Source organism: Centropristis striata, chromosome 4 (genome assembly GCF_030273125.1).
Source record: "Centropristis striata isolate RG_2023a ecotype Rhode Island chromosome 4, C.striata_1.0, whole genome shotgun sequence".
In the NCBI taxonomy this organism is placed as follows: Eukaryota; Metazoa; Chordata; class Actinopteri; order Perciformes; family Serranidae; genus Centropristis; species Centropristis striata.
Window position 1 is genome coordinate 4,829,338 of NC_081520.1, and position 18,068 is coordinate 4,847,405.

At 38.3% G+C, this 18,068-nt stretch overlaps 1 protein-coding gene across 1 annotated transcript in view; it reads right to left on the bottom strand.

Annotated features, from left to right (window-relative positions):
- Positions 1–18,068, bottom strand: part of zgc:153039 (uncharacterized protein LOC767698 homolog) — a 118,368-nt gene that overhangs the window by 89,497 nt on the left and 10,803 nt on the right. Inside the window, exons 2-6 of the mRNA XM_059330739.1 lie at positions 17,885–18,019; positions 14,401–14,538; positions 12,487–12,813; positions 9,031–9,138; positions 8,231–8,342 (exon numbers count right to left, since the gene is read on the bottom strand). Coding sequence (XP_059186722.1) covers positions 8,231–8,342; positions 9,031–9,138; positions 12,487–12,813; positions 14,401–14,538; positions 17,885–18,019 — 820 coding nt within the window. The remainder of the gene's footprint in view (positions 1–8,230; positions 8,343–9,030; positions 9,139–12,486; positions 12,814–14,400; positions 14,539–17,884; positions 18,020–18,068) is intronic.

An 18,068-nucleotide genomic window follows, 5' to 3' on the forward strand; every position in this document is an offset into this window, starting at 1 on the left:
TACAACAGACACTGAATTATCACTTTTTATTGCAGAACTATCAGTGAAAACTTGCTTTAAAATATGTGTTTAGTGTAGAAAGGCCCAGCTGGAAGTAACACCTTAATTTAACCCATTTAGCAGTAAATAAACAATTCAAACATGGTTTCTACTGAAAGCAGCTTAAAGGATATTTTTTAAGTATTTATATGACCTTTTTTCCAATCAATTTCTATTTGTTAACAACTATAACTCCTTCTGAGAAGCCGCAAGCAATTCTTTTTTATAAACAACAAAATAATAAGCATTGATTACATCTCATTGTGCTCATTAAACTTATTTTATTCACTGAATTATTTATCAATACTTCCTCCTTCTCTCACAATAACTGAGCACACTCTATCCCTGATAAAGACCTTAAGATCAAGGAGAAATCGACTAAATGGTCTTTAAGTCCAAGGTTTGAAAACGTATTAAACATGTTTAAACATTAAACGCTTTTTGACACACTAGATGTTGTGTTCATAATGGTAACAGCCTAACAACGGTTAAGGTTAGGCTTATAGTCTGTTGTTGCTCCTGTCTTTTTTTGGAACATGTTGCTGCCATCAAATTCAAAATGAGTGTATATTTACTATAAACAATTAAGTTTACCACTTTGAACCTAAAATATATTGTTTTCGGACAGTTTTATATTAGAATACATGTTAAAAATATTTAGAAAATGACTTCTGTTTTAGTCATGTTTAAGACAGCGTCCCAACTTTTTTAGGAGGTCAGAGTTTGGGGGGTTTGGGGTTGTAGCACTCCACTACCATGTTTTGGTTCAGTTGTTTTTCACACCTGATGTACCCATGAATCATGCTGAAGACCTTCTCAAGTCGACCCGGGCACTCATTAAAACAACATGGACCCGGGTCCCTGATGAAAAAGCCTCCTCAATTAATCACATTATTGGTTACTGTTTTCCTTTATTTATTTACCGTATTTTCCGGACTATAAGTCGCTCCGGAGTACAAGTCGCACCAGCCATAAAATGCATAATAAAGAAGGAAAAAACATATATAAGTCGCACTGGAGTATAAGTCGCATTTTTGGGGGAAATTTATTTGATAAAATCCAACACCAAGAACAGACATGTCATCTTGAAAGGCAATTTAAAATAAAAATAGAATAGAGGCAACAACAGGCTGAATAATTGTACGGTATGCTTACGTTACATGACACAACTGAGAACGTGCCTGGTATGTTAACATAACATATTAAGAGTTATTGAGATAACTATAGCATAAATAACATGCTAAGAAGTTTACCAAACCATCCGTGTCACTCCAAATAACTAAAATACAATGTAATCTTCATCCTCGGTGTCACTTTTAAACAACTCCGCTAACTCCGGAGGTAGAAGATGCGGCGCTTCTTCTTCTACGTCATCCTCATACTCGGCCTAGAGCGCCCTCTTGCGGTTTAGTGTGAAAATAACATGTGAAATGATATACCGGTAATAATGTGTTAATAATTTCACACATAAGTCGCTCCAGAGTATAAGTCGCACCCCCGGCCAAACTATGAAAAAAACTGTGACTTATAGTCCGGAAAATACGGTAATTATCTATTTTATTTTCAATCTTCTTTTTCTTTGAGGTTTGGTCTTCCTATGTCTTTTTAACATTACGTTTGTTTCTGTGGAACAGAAGAACAGCGATATCGTGTTTTTGTTATCTATGAAGTATTTATATGCTGCATGTAATTGTTGTATAAAATGGGTTCAAATAAATCTTCCAGTTAAATCACAAACATATTGTCTGCCTACCTACCACATCCCACAGTGACATCCCATAATAATCAGATCCTTACAGTTACCCTGGAGTCTCTCTCAGGCACTCTGGCTTCTCTGACATGTAGTGTGGTAGCACCATAACATGACGAATGACTTTAATAGAAGCAGTCATATTTTAATCCATGATGATTTGGTTAGCCTGCCTGTCTGCATAATTTAATGCCAGAGAACCTGCTGCCTGTCTGCCTGTCTGCCTGTCTGTCTGCCTGTATGCCTTTCTGGCTGACACACACACACTTGTGTGTCAGAGTGTGTGTTACTTCGATTTGGGATGTACAACTGGTTGTGTGAGATAAATGTAGAATGGGTTTTTGCCTCAGGGTTTGGTTTTCCCTTTGTGCTGATCACTGATGTTTTTATAAGAAAATCAGCATATAACGTTTCAATAAACAGATATTTTAGACTCTTTTTCACAAAATGCTTTCTTTGAATAGGTCTGTGATGTTGTACTTATAATGGATGACTGCAATTTCCTTGCGTTTCTGGAACAATTTGCACTTGGTAAATGGATGTTGCTTAAATTCTTGTGCCATGATAAATATTGGTCGCTCTCTAATTTCCTTACAGAAAATCAATAAAGTTTTATGATGCACTTTAGGTATTGTGGGTAATATTTTTTCTTGGAGTGAGCCGACTTAATGTAGCAGAAACGGCGATGAATGAAAATGTTTTTTTCTACAAGCAGAAGATGAAATACACTGCAGCACGCTGCCTACCAACAGGTAATGCATAGAAGCTCCTATTTCATATATTATAATATTTCTCATATTAAAACAGATTGTTCACTGGTGGAACCTGTCACTGTCAGCCCACTTATCTTCTGCTGATAGTGGCTGCTGGCCAGCCAATGGGCGCATTCTTGTGAGTTAGTGTCAAATATTGTCTGGAGACTTGTTCCACCATGCACAATCAGACCATTGTGTTAATGCAGAGAAGTGGAAGTAACAAATTCCTGCTGTTAAAATGCAGAAGTTATCATATAGTGAGATTGAATTACGTAACACTGTAAATCCTGCAGAAACTTCTCAGGATGATTGACTACCTTGTTTTCACAGCATTTAAAAAAAAGGTTTAAAAAAACACAAAACTAGATGCCAGGCAGTAATGAGCGTGACCAGAAACAAGTGCTCAATGAGAAACAGCCAGTCAGTTTTCCTAGTGCTCCTGAGAAGTTATTATACATTTTCCCCAGAAAGATAACACTCACATCAGTTCAATTCCGGTGAGCCTCTATAAACCAAACAACCCCGAGCTAACCGCAGATAAGACAGGGAGTGATATCCCGGGCATGAAAACCAATAAAACAGGATTTTACGTCCCGTGTGAACTTGCGCCTTCTGTTTTCCATAATCACACAGTTGGCACAGCTTTGAGGAACGTCAAGTTTTACTTTCTATCCCGCCCATTAACAAGAATCCTTTACACATATCCTTTCTACTGTAAATTACTGGGACACATGACCAGATTTCCACTGAAGTCTTAACTGCACTGACACATAATCTCTCCCTCATGCACACATGCATAATGCACATGGTGTGATGTCACATGATCCTGCCAGTAGCAGTAAAAAATGGGTTAATCTCCATTGATAAAAGTTTTTTGATCACTTGCAACAGCACAGGCCTGGACATGCAGTTCACACACATCATATGTCCAGATCATAGACTGTGTAAAATAATGGGGTTCACACAATCCAGATCCAGCTGTAGTTCATACCTGACCTACTGCCAGGGCAGGAATTCCACCAGGGCCATGGCCCTGTGCGCGCCGAACTAAATACTATCAACCTGTCCGGGCGGTCAGAGGTCCTAATACACCGTTGCATATGCCGTTCGGTAGCCGCGAGCTAACATTAGCTCAGAGTTAATGTTGTTTTAATCACACTAAACTGTGACTTACTGTTTTTAATAACTTCCTATTGCAAAACGCATGCAGCTTTCAAAATAAGAGCGCAGTGTGTTAACAGAATTTACAAGAAGACTGTCAAAATAAGATGCCTTAAATAAAATATACAAGAACCTTTATTCTCCTTTAAAATAATTCTTAAAATATGCAATGATTAAGATGAATGATTAATGATGGAATAGTGGCATTAGAATGTGTGAGAGGCACCAAATTTGGGCTTTTATGGAAAAATATTCTAGCCAGCTATTTTTCCACACTAGCTGGCTACTCCATGTCCTAGTGAAAAGTTTGTTGACAGCAATTAAACATGATACAGTTTAGGATAACAAAGATTCTATAATTCATTAAGGTTATAAAATATAGAAATAAGCTTGTTGTATGCTGAAAATAAGAAATTAACTCTTGAAAGCAGCAAGCAGCGATGAACTGGCCCGAGCAGAGTGCACTGCCAATTATTTGTTTCTTACCAAGATAAAAAAAAACTTTAGATTTATAACTGTTAGATAATTTATCTTGTTTTAAGAGTTAATTTCTTATTTTAAGCGTTCAACATGCTTATTTCTAGATTTAACAATCTTAATTTAAGAAATCTTGTCAAGTGAAATTATCTGTCCATGCAGCAAGATAACTTCCCTCAGATTTAGTGTTTTTATCTTGTTTTTAGACACACCTTTTTTGCACTGTACTTCCTATTGAAGCGTTGAAGGGGACTCAATTTGCTATGACCTTGGTCTTGACTGCCTTTGGACTCTGACCCGGCTGGATCTTGTCTTGGAATTGATTAAGTTGGCTTTGAGTACAGCCCTGCATTAAGCACATCAACTCAACTCAACATCAACTTAACAAACAAAAAAACATTTCAAGCAAGCGTAAAAACTTTGACTTGAAGTTTTTTTTAAGCTTTTCTGATTTTATTTCCCACATTCTTAATCACAATGTTCAGGTGTCACAACTGACATTGAATCTGGATTTTTTTCTATATACCCTCTGACAACTGCAGACATACTTGTCAAGGTTATTATAGTTAAAGAAAACTAACGAAAACTAGAACTGAAAAAACATTTTCGTTAACTAAAATAAAAATAAAAACGAGAGTTTTTAAAAAAAACGATAACAAACTTAAACTGTGTTGTGTGGTTAGAAAACTAACTAAAACTAACTAAAATTATAGTGAAAATGTCCATAGTTTTCGTCTTTGTCAACTTTTTTTCATACGTAAACCTTTTTGCTTGATATGAAATCTATTTCATCTATCTGGTTTTATGACTTAATAAACATATTGGGCCTGAGATGGATAAGGCAAAGGAAATAAAGATTAAACAATAATAAATATTTATTGTGACTTTTTTGAATCCAACAACTACCCCATTCAAAAAAACTAAAAGTAACACTAAAACTAATAAAAACTTAACTAAAACTAGGCATTTTCCAAAAAATAAAAACTAATTAAAACTAGCAAACTCACTCTAACATTAATTAAAACTAACAAAAAATTTTGAAAACAAAAAATCAACAATATTAAAACTAAAACTAATGAAAAATCCCAAACTATTATAACCTTGACTGCACCACGAATATCTTTCGAGCTGTGAATTAATGACCGAGACACATTTTAATGCCAAGTGTGAACAAGGCCCACACACACACACACACACACACACACACACACACACACACACACACGCACACACACACACAGGCACACAGACACACAGGCACACAGACACAGACAGACACACACACACACACACACGCACACACACACACACACACACACACACACACACACACACAGGCACACAGACAGACAGACAGACAGACAGACAGACACACACACAGGCACACAGACACATACAGACACACACACACACACACACACACACACAGACAGACGCATACACACAGACGCATACACACAGACAGACAGACAGACAGACAGACACACACACACACACACACACACACACACACACACACACACACACACACACAGGTCATGTGAGGGACCTTTGAAGCCTCTTTGTTGGGTCATGTGAGCTGATTTGGACCCACTTCAATACTCTAACACTGCCTCTAGCCTTCATTAATAACCAAATAACTCCAAGACGAGTCCTTTTCTACAAGGAAACTCCTTAAGTTCTCGACAACTGATGAAAAGCACATGTAAACATACACCAACATAAAGCACAAGGAGACTCCAGGAGAAGAGTTAAGAGTACCGCAGAGGTGGAGAAAGTGTGTTAAGAAACTCTCTTATCAGGGAGTGAGTGTGTGTGGTAGGCGGACGCGGGGAGGACAGTGCGGCAGGGTAAATGATGGCGGTATTGATCTCCGATGCTCTTTTATAGCCCTGTCATGTCAGTTTAGCACCTTGGCAACATTCGCTTTAGAGCTACATCAATACTGAACTCTGGCAGTCAGCAAAAGACAGATAGAAAGAGACAGATAGAGGGAGAGGGAGGACAAATAAACAGAAAGAAGTAAATACCAGCTGCAACATCAAGGCAAATACTCAACCGCTTAATTAAAGGAATACTTCACCAAATCTTGGGTGTCAAACTGGCCTGTAGATTTTGCTGCGTGGGTGGTTTCGATGGACGTTTTGAAATGTTTAGACACTTTGCCAAGACTCTGGGTCCACATTTAAGTACTTTGGACCTTAATCCAAGCTGGGTAGAGCCAGTATCCACACACTTTTCACTAGGGCTGCAACTAACGATTATTTTCATTATCGATTAATCGGTTGATTATTTAAGCGATTAATCGATTAGTTGTTTGGTCAATAAAATGTTGAAAATTTCAATCAGTGTTTCCCAAACCACAAGATGACGTCCTCAGATCTCTTGTTTTGTCCACAAACCAAAAAGATATGCAGTTTATTGTCATAAAGGAACAAAGAAACCAGAAATATTCACATTGAAGAAGCTGAAATCAGAGAATTTGGACTTATTGTCTTTAAAAAAAACTGCTTAAACCAATTATATTAGATTATCAAAATAGTTAACGATTAATTCAATAATCGATTACTGTTACAGCTCTATATACATTAGGAACAGTATTAAAGGCAAAGGGAAGATTATAAGGGCTAAAAGCTTTTAATAAAAAAAGATATATATTCTTACTGAACTGGCTCACACATTTTGACACAAAATGACAAAAAAAGACACAAAATGACCCAAAAAAGACACAAAATGACTAAAAAAAGACACAAAAAGACAAAAAAAATGCACAAAATAACTAAAAAAGACAACAAAGACACAAAATGACTTACAAAGACACAAAATGACTAAAAAGACAAAAATTGTTATGCTAAACACACAAGACACAAATAAAATAGAGTCCCACTAGAATAAAAACCAGAGTTGAAAACTGCTTAAACCAATTATTCGATTATCAAAATAGTTGACGGTTAATTCAATAATCGATTATTGTTTGATTAATTGTTACAGCTCTACATCTTATACACATCAGCTTGTTGTTATCTGTATTATAGCTGCTGTTGTGGAGTGGTGGCTGGATGCACCTTTAGCCTCCAAGACTTTAATGGATTAATCATTAATTATAATGATCTAGTGTCACAGTAGTGGGTTTCCATTATTTTGTCCACTTTTATTCATGCTGCAGTGCTTTAGATTGATTAAGTGACAGCTGGTGTTGAATACCATCCATGTGGAAGAGAGAGGTTTGGAATCAGTCTCCTCTGACGCTCAAGTTCAGTTTGGTGAAGCAGAAAATGAACCCTGTTTGCATTATCTGATAGTCACTAAGTATTGGATTTCAGCTGCTGAAAACAAAACATGCAAACATCCATTACTACAGCAGCGCACAGCACAGCACTTGTACTCTTATCAACCCCGAGCTTTAATTAGCTTGTTTGGATCTGTTGGATTAATGTTCAATTATGTGCCGTTTCACCGCTTTTTGTTTGTTTGTTTGTAGATGTAAATGACAAAACTGAATGTGTTTAGTACATGTGAAATTGAGAACATGAAAAGTAATAAGCATAAATTAATGCTTTTCAGACAGCTTGAGTTTAACACGTGAGATAATTATAATATAACAGATGGAAATCACCTGAGATAAATATATTTTAATTTATAAAATAAAAGCCTTCTGCAATGAATGTAAATTTAAGGGGAAAAAAGATTTAATGATGATGAAATAATGAAATAAAAGTCACCTGAAATTAATATATGAATTACAAAATTAAATTCACCTGGAAATAAAAATAGTAGTTTTTTTTTTATAAAAACTTTTTTTTACTTTGTTGACAAATTTGTATTTTTATCATATAATATAATATGTAATTATATTTCTTTCATTATTTTATTTTTTTTTACATTTTTTTAATGTGTATTGCCTCATTTATTAATTTCTGGATTTATTACATCGCCATATTTATTATTATATATTACTGTATATATTACTTAATTATTTATTTAATATTGTGTGTGTGTGTGTGTGTGTGTGTGTGTGTGTGTGTGTGTGTGTGTGTGTGTGACTGACCGGTCACAGGAGCAGGCCACCAGCACGCTGAGCAGGTTGTAGATGATGAAGGTGAAGATGACGGCGGTGATGGTGCCGCGGGGGATGGAGTAACTGGGATTCTTCAGCTCACCTGGTAGATAGACAGGTTTATTGTGTGTTACACATGTAATCAGGTCACAGACAAACACACAGACACGCAAACACATACAGACACACACACACGCACGCACACACATACATACACACACACACACACACACACAGACACACAGACACACAGACAGACACACACACAGACACGCAGACAGACACACACACAGACACACAGACACACACACGCAGACACACACACACAGACACACAGACAGACACACACACACACACACAGACACACAGACACACACACAGATAGCAGACAGACACACACACACAGACACACAGACACAGACACACACACACACACAGACACACACACAAACATACATGCAGACACAGACTGGAGTAACTGGGATTCTTCAGCTCACCTGGTAGATAGACAGGTTTATTGTGTGTTACACATGTAATCAGGTCACAGACACACAGACACACACAGCACACACACACACAGACACATACACACATACAGACACACACACACACACAGACACACACACACATACACACACACACACAGGCACACAGACACATGCACATGCACACACAGCACACACACACACACACACACACACAGACAGACAGACACACAGACACACAGACACACACACACACACACACACACACAGCACAAACACAGAGACACACACGCTGCCCTCACCTACCTGACATATTGGAGCCGGCCATGATGCCGGTGCAGCCATTAAACATAACAGCGAAAACGGTGGCGAAGGTCATCATGGTCCCTGTTGTATAATCCACAGTGTAGTCCGCTGTGGGGAAAGATAACAACAGATAAGTCACTGTACTTGTGCTTTTATCAGCATCATCACTCTTCTAACAGAAAGTTCAATTTGGTTTGTTGGCAGACACTCCTCTGGAGCTGCTCGCCACCAAACCTCATCATGTTTTACAGCGTTTCACAAAACCATTCTGGACACAGTTTTTCTGCTGTTTACAGAGCTGCCTCTCCTCAATCACAGCATGTTGGAGCTATTTATAAAAAACAAATCTTCTCTGAGGTCTTTATGGTTGTATGTGTATAACAGGAAATAAATATCAAAGAGATTTTTGATCACAATTCCTAAATCTGTCTCACATGGATCACAACTAACACCAGAACTTCAAATAACACTTCAGAACTTTCTGCTCTATCTGTAATTAATAGCATGTTTACGTGGGGGAGTTCGAACAGGAACAAAGTAAAGTAAAGTACTTGTAAAGTACTTGTAAAGTACTTGTAAAGTACTTTGTTGATTAATAAAAGTACACATGAATTGTATTGTATGAAGGCAAACAAAGAAAAAACATTAGAGGTTTTAATTATAATCATGTGATTACCCTTTTTCTCTGGACTTCATGATGTAAATTATGATTTTACATGTCTGTGTGTGTGTGTTTGTGTTCCATCTAGTCACATTTTAGGATTATTCGAAGCTTTAAAGTGTAATAGTTCTCACGTGTGCCTGGGTGCATGCCTGAGTTACACCAATTAGCTTAGTAATCATGTGCTTAGATAGAAATTTCTGCAAACAGAGCGGAGTGCTTGGATAGATTTCCATGGATACTAAGAACTGGTGAACAATCTAATTATAGATCAATGAAAATATCTGTCCTCTGTGCAGGAAAAGTCCATGTACTATTGATTAAATAGAATTAGACTAGCTAGGGGAAATGGACTCACCACCCCTGCAGAGGGTCTGGTATCATACTGAACAGAGCTCATTCCAGCTGTTAGTGGGTGGGAAGCTGGTGTGGGATCATCATTATTTTACATGTTTTCTAGAGTGCAGCCTACAGATGAGGTGTTTTTCTAACTATAGTTACTTTGGATATAAGCATCTGCTAAATGACATTGTAGAATTGTAGAAATAACTTTATTTACTGTCTTGCCAAAAGTTCAATAAGAAGACTTTACTTTGGGGATGTTCCTGACGACAAATCCCTGATGCTTCAAAGAAAGTTTAAACTCAGACTAGTCGACCAATCTAAGTGAGAAAACCCTCAGTAAACGGTCCAAATAGAGCACAATTTAATCAAGAATCTTAAATGCTGTTGTATATTATCAGAGCCATTTGTAATGTTGATCACATTTTTAAATAACCAAATTGTATTTTAAGAAACACTAATGGTGAGTGAGGTCTAAGAAGAGTTTGGCATTGCTTATACTATAGTATGCTAGTGTGCATGTTGATTCACTGAGCTAGCTGAACTTTAGCCCACTTCATCGAATCATAGCCACATAGCCGGTAGCTAAGAAGCTAGTTTACTATTACTGCTATCCAATCCAGTCTAACAAGTAAGAACTAGACTGACAGCTGTGGGAAATGAGGGAATATCACTGTACCTCACTGAGGTCATGTTTCCTTCACAATTTAATATGAAAATTCAAAACCTAACCATCATCTTTTGAGGGCTGTTGCAATACGATAAAGCAATCGAAAGTTAAAAGTGCATAACAATGAGTTGAAGCCTTTGAGTAAAACTCAGTGCTGAGTGCTGAAATACTTTCTACAGTATGGGAGCTTAACTAGGGGCAAATGCTTCATACGTTAATCAAACAGTCAGTCAAACTAAGGAATTACATCATGTATTGAAGTGGTCAAACCTTTGTCCTATAAACACATTGAAGTCAAGCCACCAAGGAGCTTCAGATTGCATTTAAACAATGTCAGATCTCACTAAGTGGCCTCAAGTTAGCTCTAAATGCAAAGAAAGCCAAATTCATGACCTTTACTAAGACACAGTCCCCAAGCAAAAATTATGTGAATCTCTACACTAAAAGTGGAGGTGAAATTGAAAAAGTGTCATCATTTAAGTATCTGGGTTTTTGGCTTGATTAGAATTTGTCTCATAAAACCCATATAGAGAACCTTGTAAAAAAGCTGAAACCAAGGTTAGGATTCCATTATCGAAATAAGGCTTACTTCACTATGTTAGGCTACCTTCTTAAGTGTACTGGATTATGGGGATGTTCTCTATATGCATGGTACATCTTGTACTCTCCATCTATTACATAGTGTATACCAAAGTGCTCTATGGTTCATTACTAATTCTGGTCCTCATACTGACCACTGTGTGCAGAAAACTCCATTTGCACATCTTCATCTACAGGCCATACTGGGTCTCCTCCTGTCTTACTTATGTAACCTCCTGACACAGATCAATAATAGTCTGGTTCATTACATACTGTCTATGCACTTTGTGTTTTTTATGCACACTGTTCATTGCATCTTATTTGTTTCATAGCACCAACATTTTTATACTGTATATTCATATTTATTCTGCACTGGAATTCCATTCTACTCCTTAATACATACTCCTTCTTTAGACACTTCATTTTTTATTGTATTTTTATTGTATTTTTATATTTTATTGCTTGAAGTACGCCTAGGTTGTTCTTTTTATTTAATTGTGTTGTTATTGTCTCTGTGTGTAATGCTGCTGCTACACTGTAATTTCCCAGCTTGGGATAAATAAAGTATATCTATCTATCTATCTATATATCTATCTATCAACAGCAATGCTCGGCTTCGTTCCTCTAAATGGATCACCTACCATGTTCCAAGAGTCCTCACTAAATGGGGCAAAAAAGCCTTCTCCTACTTTTCCCCATGGTCTTGGAATAATCTGCAAACTGTGTTACATTTTACAATCATAGTATCCCTGGGAAAATTTAAAGCAATTCAAACGGTCCATGTTACTGAAAAGTGCACTTGTTTAACCTGAGCTGGATTCAGTACCTTTCTGTATGTATGTGTGTAGTGCCTATTTTTCTTTTCTGCTGTTTTTACTATATGTTCCCATGTTTTGTCACTGTCATTTTAATCTGTAACTGGCAACCAATCTTGGCCAGGTCTCCCTCAAAAAATAGATTGCAATCTCAAGGGACTTCCTGGTAAAATAAAGGTAAAATAAAATCAAGTCTGCCAGTGGCCTGAACTTCTTTGCCCCATTCAGAAGTAAGATTTCATATTTTATGATTACACAGCTGTAGGTTTGAGTTGTATGGTCTATGCATGGCAATATGAAGAAAAGGAAGTAAACACAGCACAGATAAACTAAGGCACTCCAAGCATGCTTGGTATGAGCACATCCTGGCAGAGCCTCTTCCAACTTACCCCGCAGGTTCCCGAGCAGCGTGTCCAACTTGAAGCCAGTGAAGTTGCCTGTGGTGGGAAACACAGGGCCCGTTCCATTGACTGTCGGGTTAAACGTGGCAGAGCCGGGCAAGATGATGGTGCGAGGGCCTACGGCAAAGAAGCTGACGAAGATGGTGCCCAGGACAAACATGACCACCAGGAAGATGAGGAAGGTGGCCTTGGCGTAGATGTGGGCCCCCACCAGGCACACCACCAGGCACAGCAGGCCCACACCTGTGGCGTAAAGCAGAGACCACCAGTAGCCCGACGGCAGGACCTGGTAGGCAGAAGTGGCCAAAGACCCGTCTATTGGTGGAGGAGATGGTGGTGGTGGTGGTGGTGGTGGTGAAGGTGAAGGTGTCCAGGCAGGAGGTCATGAGGGAAAGAAAAGAAGATGTGTTAATGCTTATAAAGGAATAATATAATGTAATAGCAGACTATCAATATGAAGTCATGCATTTAAAAAGCTTTTATAGATACAAACTTTTCACAGGAGTGTACAATAAGCCTGGAGGGGGTCAGGCATTTGTACTGTGCATGTATCCATCTGTCTTTGGACAGACACTATTTGGACAAACCCAAAATTTCAAACACATTTGTGTATATTCATGTTATTCTTGCAAGGTGCACCATTGTAACCAACAGTGATAATTGAGGATACTTTTTGTCATCATCTGTGGCTAAAATAACCACTATTGCTGCTTTGTACCTGCTGTGAACATACTACAAACCAGTGCTACTACAATCAGTATGAACACAAAATGAACTGATTTTTCTGTCATTTATTTTAATGCAAAAAGGATCATAACTATCCCAAAATATCTACATCAGCATGCCAAAGTTTGAATCCGTGCTTCATCAGGTCTGTAACCACTCAGCCACCAAATCACCACATTAATGTTGTTTTCTGAACGGGTGAATTTTCTAATAACTAATATTCCCTGTCCAGTGTCCAGGCAACTCGGCTTCACTCCTATTCCAAAATAACTAGACACATACATTCATGGTAATACGAATGCTTTTGTGCTATAATTTTTTAATTTAAGACCTTAATGTGACATCACAGTGGTGCATTGGATAGTTCACAGCAAGAACGTCTTGGGCTACAATTTGAGTGCGAGCGTGACTGTCTGTCCTTCTCTCTCAGTCTATCCTGTGATGAACTGGTGACCAGGTGTATCTCCGCCTATATCCCAATGCCAGCTGCCTCTAAGCTAGGTGGGTAGGCAGAGGGCCGTCATGCACCTGGGTGGGCCTATGGTTTTCAGCAGGACCTTTGGAACTAACAACCATGCATGGACTTCAGCTTCTTTGCCTGCGTACACCACACGCCCATGGTGCATCAGTGGCATTTTGATTAAGTTTGTTTTAAGTTTAATTTTGTTATTTTTTCAGACAAAATTGCGACTACAGTATGAGATGGTGCTTTGTAGTTGGCCCACAGTAAGTCATTCAGAAAGCTAAAGAAAGACATTTCAGTATCACATAAAATGCCCAACTGTGTGCACACAGTTATCATGACATGTTCCCTTTACATATAATCTCTTTCTATTATGATGGAATGCTGACCTGGCAGGCTGTGGCTCAGTTGTTTGAGCGGTCACCCGCTGATCGGAAGGTTGGTGGTTCGACCCCGGACCATGGCAGCCTACATGTCGAAGTATCCTTCAGCAAGATACTGAACCTCAAATTGCTCCTGATGCTGCGTTCATCAGTGTGTGAATTAATTCCCAATGGTGGCAGGTGGCATCGTTTAGGGTAGCCTCTGCCACCAGTATGAATGTGTGTGTGAAAGGGTGAATGAGTCAGTCTGTAGTGTAAAACGCTTTGGATAAAAGCGCTATATAAGTGCACTCTATTTACCATTTAACAAGCAGTTAAAATGAAACTCACCTTCTGGCACTCCAAAGGTTGCCACAATGGCTTCAACCAGACCGAGCACATAGAGAGCGCTGCCGCACACATTAGCCAGGAAGAACATGATGCCAATACTGCCACCAAACTCTGGACCCAACGCTCTGCTGATCATGTCTGAAGTCTCAAGTTAAGGCAAAGTGTGCTCGTTTGTTTGATATGCTGTGAACGTGCTGTATGTTTGTGCTGTTATTCTTAGAGCAGCCAATTAGTGTTAAGGACCTTGACATCAGTGCTATGAGAGTGATGGTCATTTCCTTTATAAAAAGCTGGTTTCTGGTTATCTTTCAATGGTTTAAGGAACGGTTTCATGTTTTTGGGAACAGACTACCAATGAAAAGTTATGGGCAGAAACCATGCAGTTTTTCCTCATGTGTACAAATGTGCTAATAACCTATTGTATTTGAATATAATAACATAATAGAAGGGCATATGGCTGTGTTAACAGAATCCACCACAGCATAAAAAAAGCAATGATTAAGATCAGTGCATATGACAGAATAGTCTCATACAATCCTGTGGTAAACACTGGTTCTAGGTTCTAAATCTTGTCTTGCAATCAAGTGTTGTTTTCTATATTTTCTAAATTGATATTCATACACACACACACCATCCAGGGAACAAATAACCCTAGAGGAAACACTGTGATGTGTACCACTTTTTAATGTGGCATCCATTCTTGACCTCCTTTCTCCTCCTGGAATGAAATAAGTTAATGAATTACTTTATATAATTGTGTGCAGAAGGCAAGGCTGCAAGAACTGAATGGTAACAAAGACAAAGCTCTTTAATGTGGGCATGTGATGCATGTGTCAACAAATTCCTGGCAGAAAAACACCCTGCCCTCCAAACAGTGTCTTAGAGTGTATAGTGATCAGGGATGGGCAACTTAAATGCTGGAGGGGGCCACATTTTTTCATGGACACTACCACTTAACCAGATATTGCTGCAATTTTAAATACGTTTACAGTGCAGTAACTTAACATATTTCATGCTCAAATGCATGTATAACAGTATAAATAGGTATACAAAAGGTTTGAAGCAAATAAAAAGTAACCACTTTCTGTAATTTCTTTTTTTTTTCAGTGCAGACCAACATTAATTGCAACAAGTAATTTTGTGCATTTTTACACTGCACTTTTAAGATTCCATGCTCAAATGCATGTATTTAGTTTTAGAGTCCATTTTAAGATTGTTTTATTTGTTTTTGAATATTTAAATGGTCTAGCCCCGTCTTACCTGTCTGCAATATGGTCTCACAGAAATCTGTGAAATAGCCACGGATTTCGCTTAACTCAAAATTCGTGAAATAGCCACGGATTTCGCTTAACTCAAAATCCGTGGAATAGCCACGGAATCGCTCAAATTTCCGTGAAACTGACACGGATTTCGCTACAATGCAAGTTAATGACAGTCATATCCCGTGGCTATTCCAACATACAAAGTGATTATGTACATTCACTGAGTGAATATTTAGAAAATAAAACATATATTTCTTGCTAGAAATGTGATAAAAATCCATTTTTATGCAGAAACTAAGTCAAGATATTGATTTTTCACTAAAAATGAGAGAACTGTCCGCCATGTTTTTTGTTCTGACCGCTGGGACCTTGAAAGTCACGTGACTTGGAACAAACCAATAGCCACGGGATATGACTGTCATTAACTTGCATTGTAGCGAAATCCGTGTCAGTTTCACGGAAATTTGAGCGATTCCGTGGCTATTCCACGGATTTTGAGTTAAGCGAAATCCGTGGCTATTTCACGGATTTCTGTGAGACCAGGTTGCTGTCTGAGCTCCTCCCCCCCATATGATCCTGCTCGGTGCCTCAGGTCAGCTGATCTGCTGCTCCTGGAGGTACCGAGGTCAAAACGGAAGCTCAGAGGGGACAGAGCTTTCTCTGTTGCAGCCCCCAAGTTGTGGAATGAGCTGCCTTTGCTCATCAGACAAGCCTCCTCACTGTCCATTTTTACAACTCATCAAAAAACCTATTTTTATTCCTTGGCTTTCAACCACGCATGACACTCTGCTCTTGTTTTACAGTTTTATGGTTTGTTTTTATTTATTTATTTAAATTGTTTTTTAAAAGCAATGAAACTATTTATTTCGTGATTATTTTCTGTTTTATTTATTTTATTGTTCTTGTTTGCTTGTTTATGTACAGCACTTTTATGCGTCTGTGGTTGATTTTTTTTTTTCTAACTTCTCTTTATTGGATTTTTTTTTCTTTCGTTCACATACAAAAATAAAGAAGGTACATGTTCATTTATGATTGAAATCAACACGAAAGAACAGAATGATAGTAGAAAAATAAAAGCAATACAAAACCACAAATAACAAAAAAAAAAAAAAAAAAACCTAGGTGGAGTCAAATCAAATGTCAAAACAAAAATAAGGTTTATAAATAAAAGAGATTTAAATATTAATAATACAACTCGGAGGATGTCAAGTTTTCCAAAATTTTATAATTTTTCATTTGGTTATATTTAGTATAATAGTCCATAAATGGCTGCCATATTGTGTAAAATGTATCTATCTTGGCTGTGGTTGATTTTGAAGAGCTTTACAAATAAAGTTGAGTTGAGTTGAGTAGTTGTACTGACCACGGGCCACTTCAAGTGAGGGTGCGGGCCTTATGCGGCCCCCGGGCCCTCAGTTGCCCATCCCTGGTGTAGATAAAGAACAAACTGAGCCCCATCCAGAGTCTCACACAATACCACATTACACAGTCAGAAACAAAGACACACTTGTGTAGGAAGAAGGTTTTCCTGTGTGTGCTCTTGATAACTTGACCACTGACTATCTTACTGATACTATGCTGACTGTTGCATGCACATGTGATAGAGTGTGTGTGTGTGTGTGTGTGTGTGTGTGTGTGTGTGTGTGTGTGTGTGTGTCTGTGTGTCTGTGTGGAACCTGGTCTCACAGAAATCCGTGAAATAGCCACGGATTCGCTTAACTCAAAATCCGTGGAATAGCCACGGAATCACTCAAATTTCCGTGAAACTGACACGGATTTTGCTACAATGCAAGTTAAAGACAGTCATATCCCGTGGCTATTCCGTGGATATTTTTTACTATTGGTTTGTTCCAAGTCACGTGACTTTCAAGGTTCCTGCGGTCAGAACAAAAAACATGGCGGACAGTTCTCTCATTTTTAGTGAAAAAATTAATATTTTGACTTAGTTTCTGTATAAAAATGGATTTTGATCACATTTCTAGCGAGAAATATATGTTTTATTTTCTAAATATTCACTCAGTGAATGTACATAATCACTTTGTGGTGAAGATCTCGCCAGAAAAATATGACTGTCATTAACTTGCATTCTAGCGAAATCCGTGTCAGTTTCACGGAAATTTGAGTGATTCCGTGGCTATTCCACGGATTTTGAGTTAAGCGAAATCCGTGGCTATTTCACGGATTTCTGTGAGACCATGTTGCTGTGTGTGTCAAGAGGATACAATAGGCGCCCCCGGCATCCAGGGCTCCATTGGTGGAGATGGCACAGATTGACAGCACGGTCATGCAGATGATGAAGTAGGCCACCAGGAACATGGCAATGGCCTGGTAGAGTCCGGACTGGCCCACCACAAACCCTGGTCAGACAGAAGACAAACACACAGCGGTCACTTGGTCAGCTGGTTG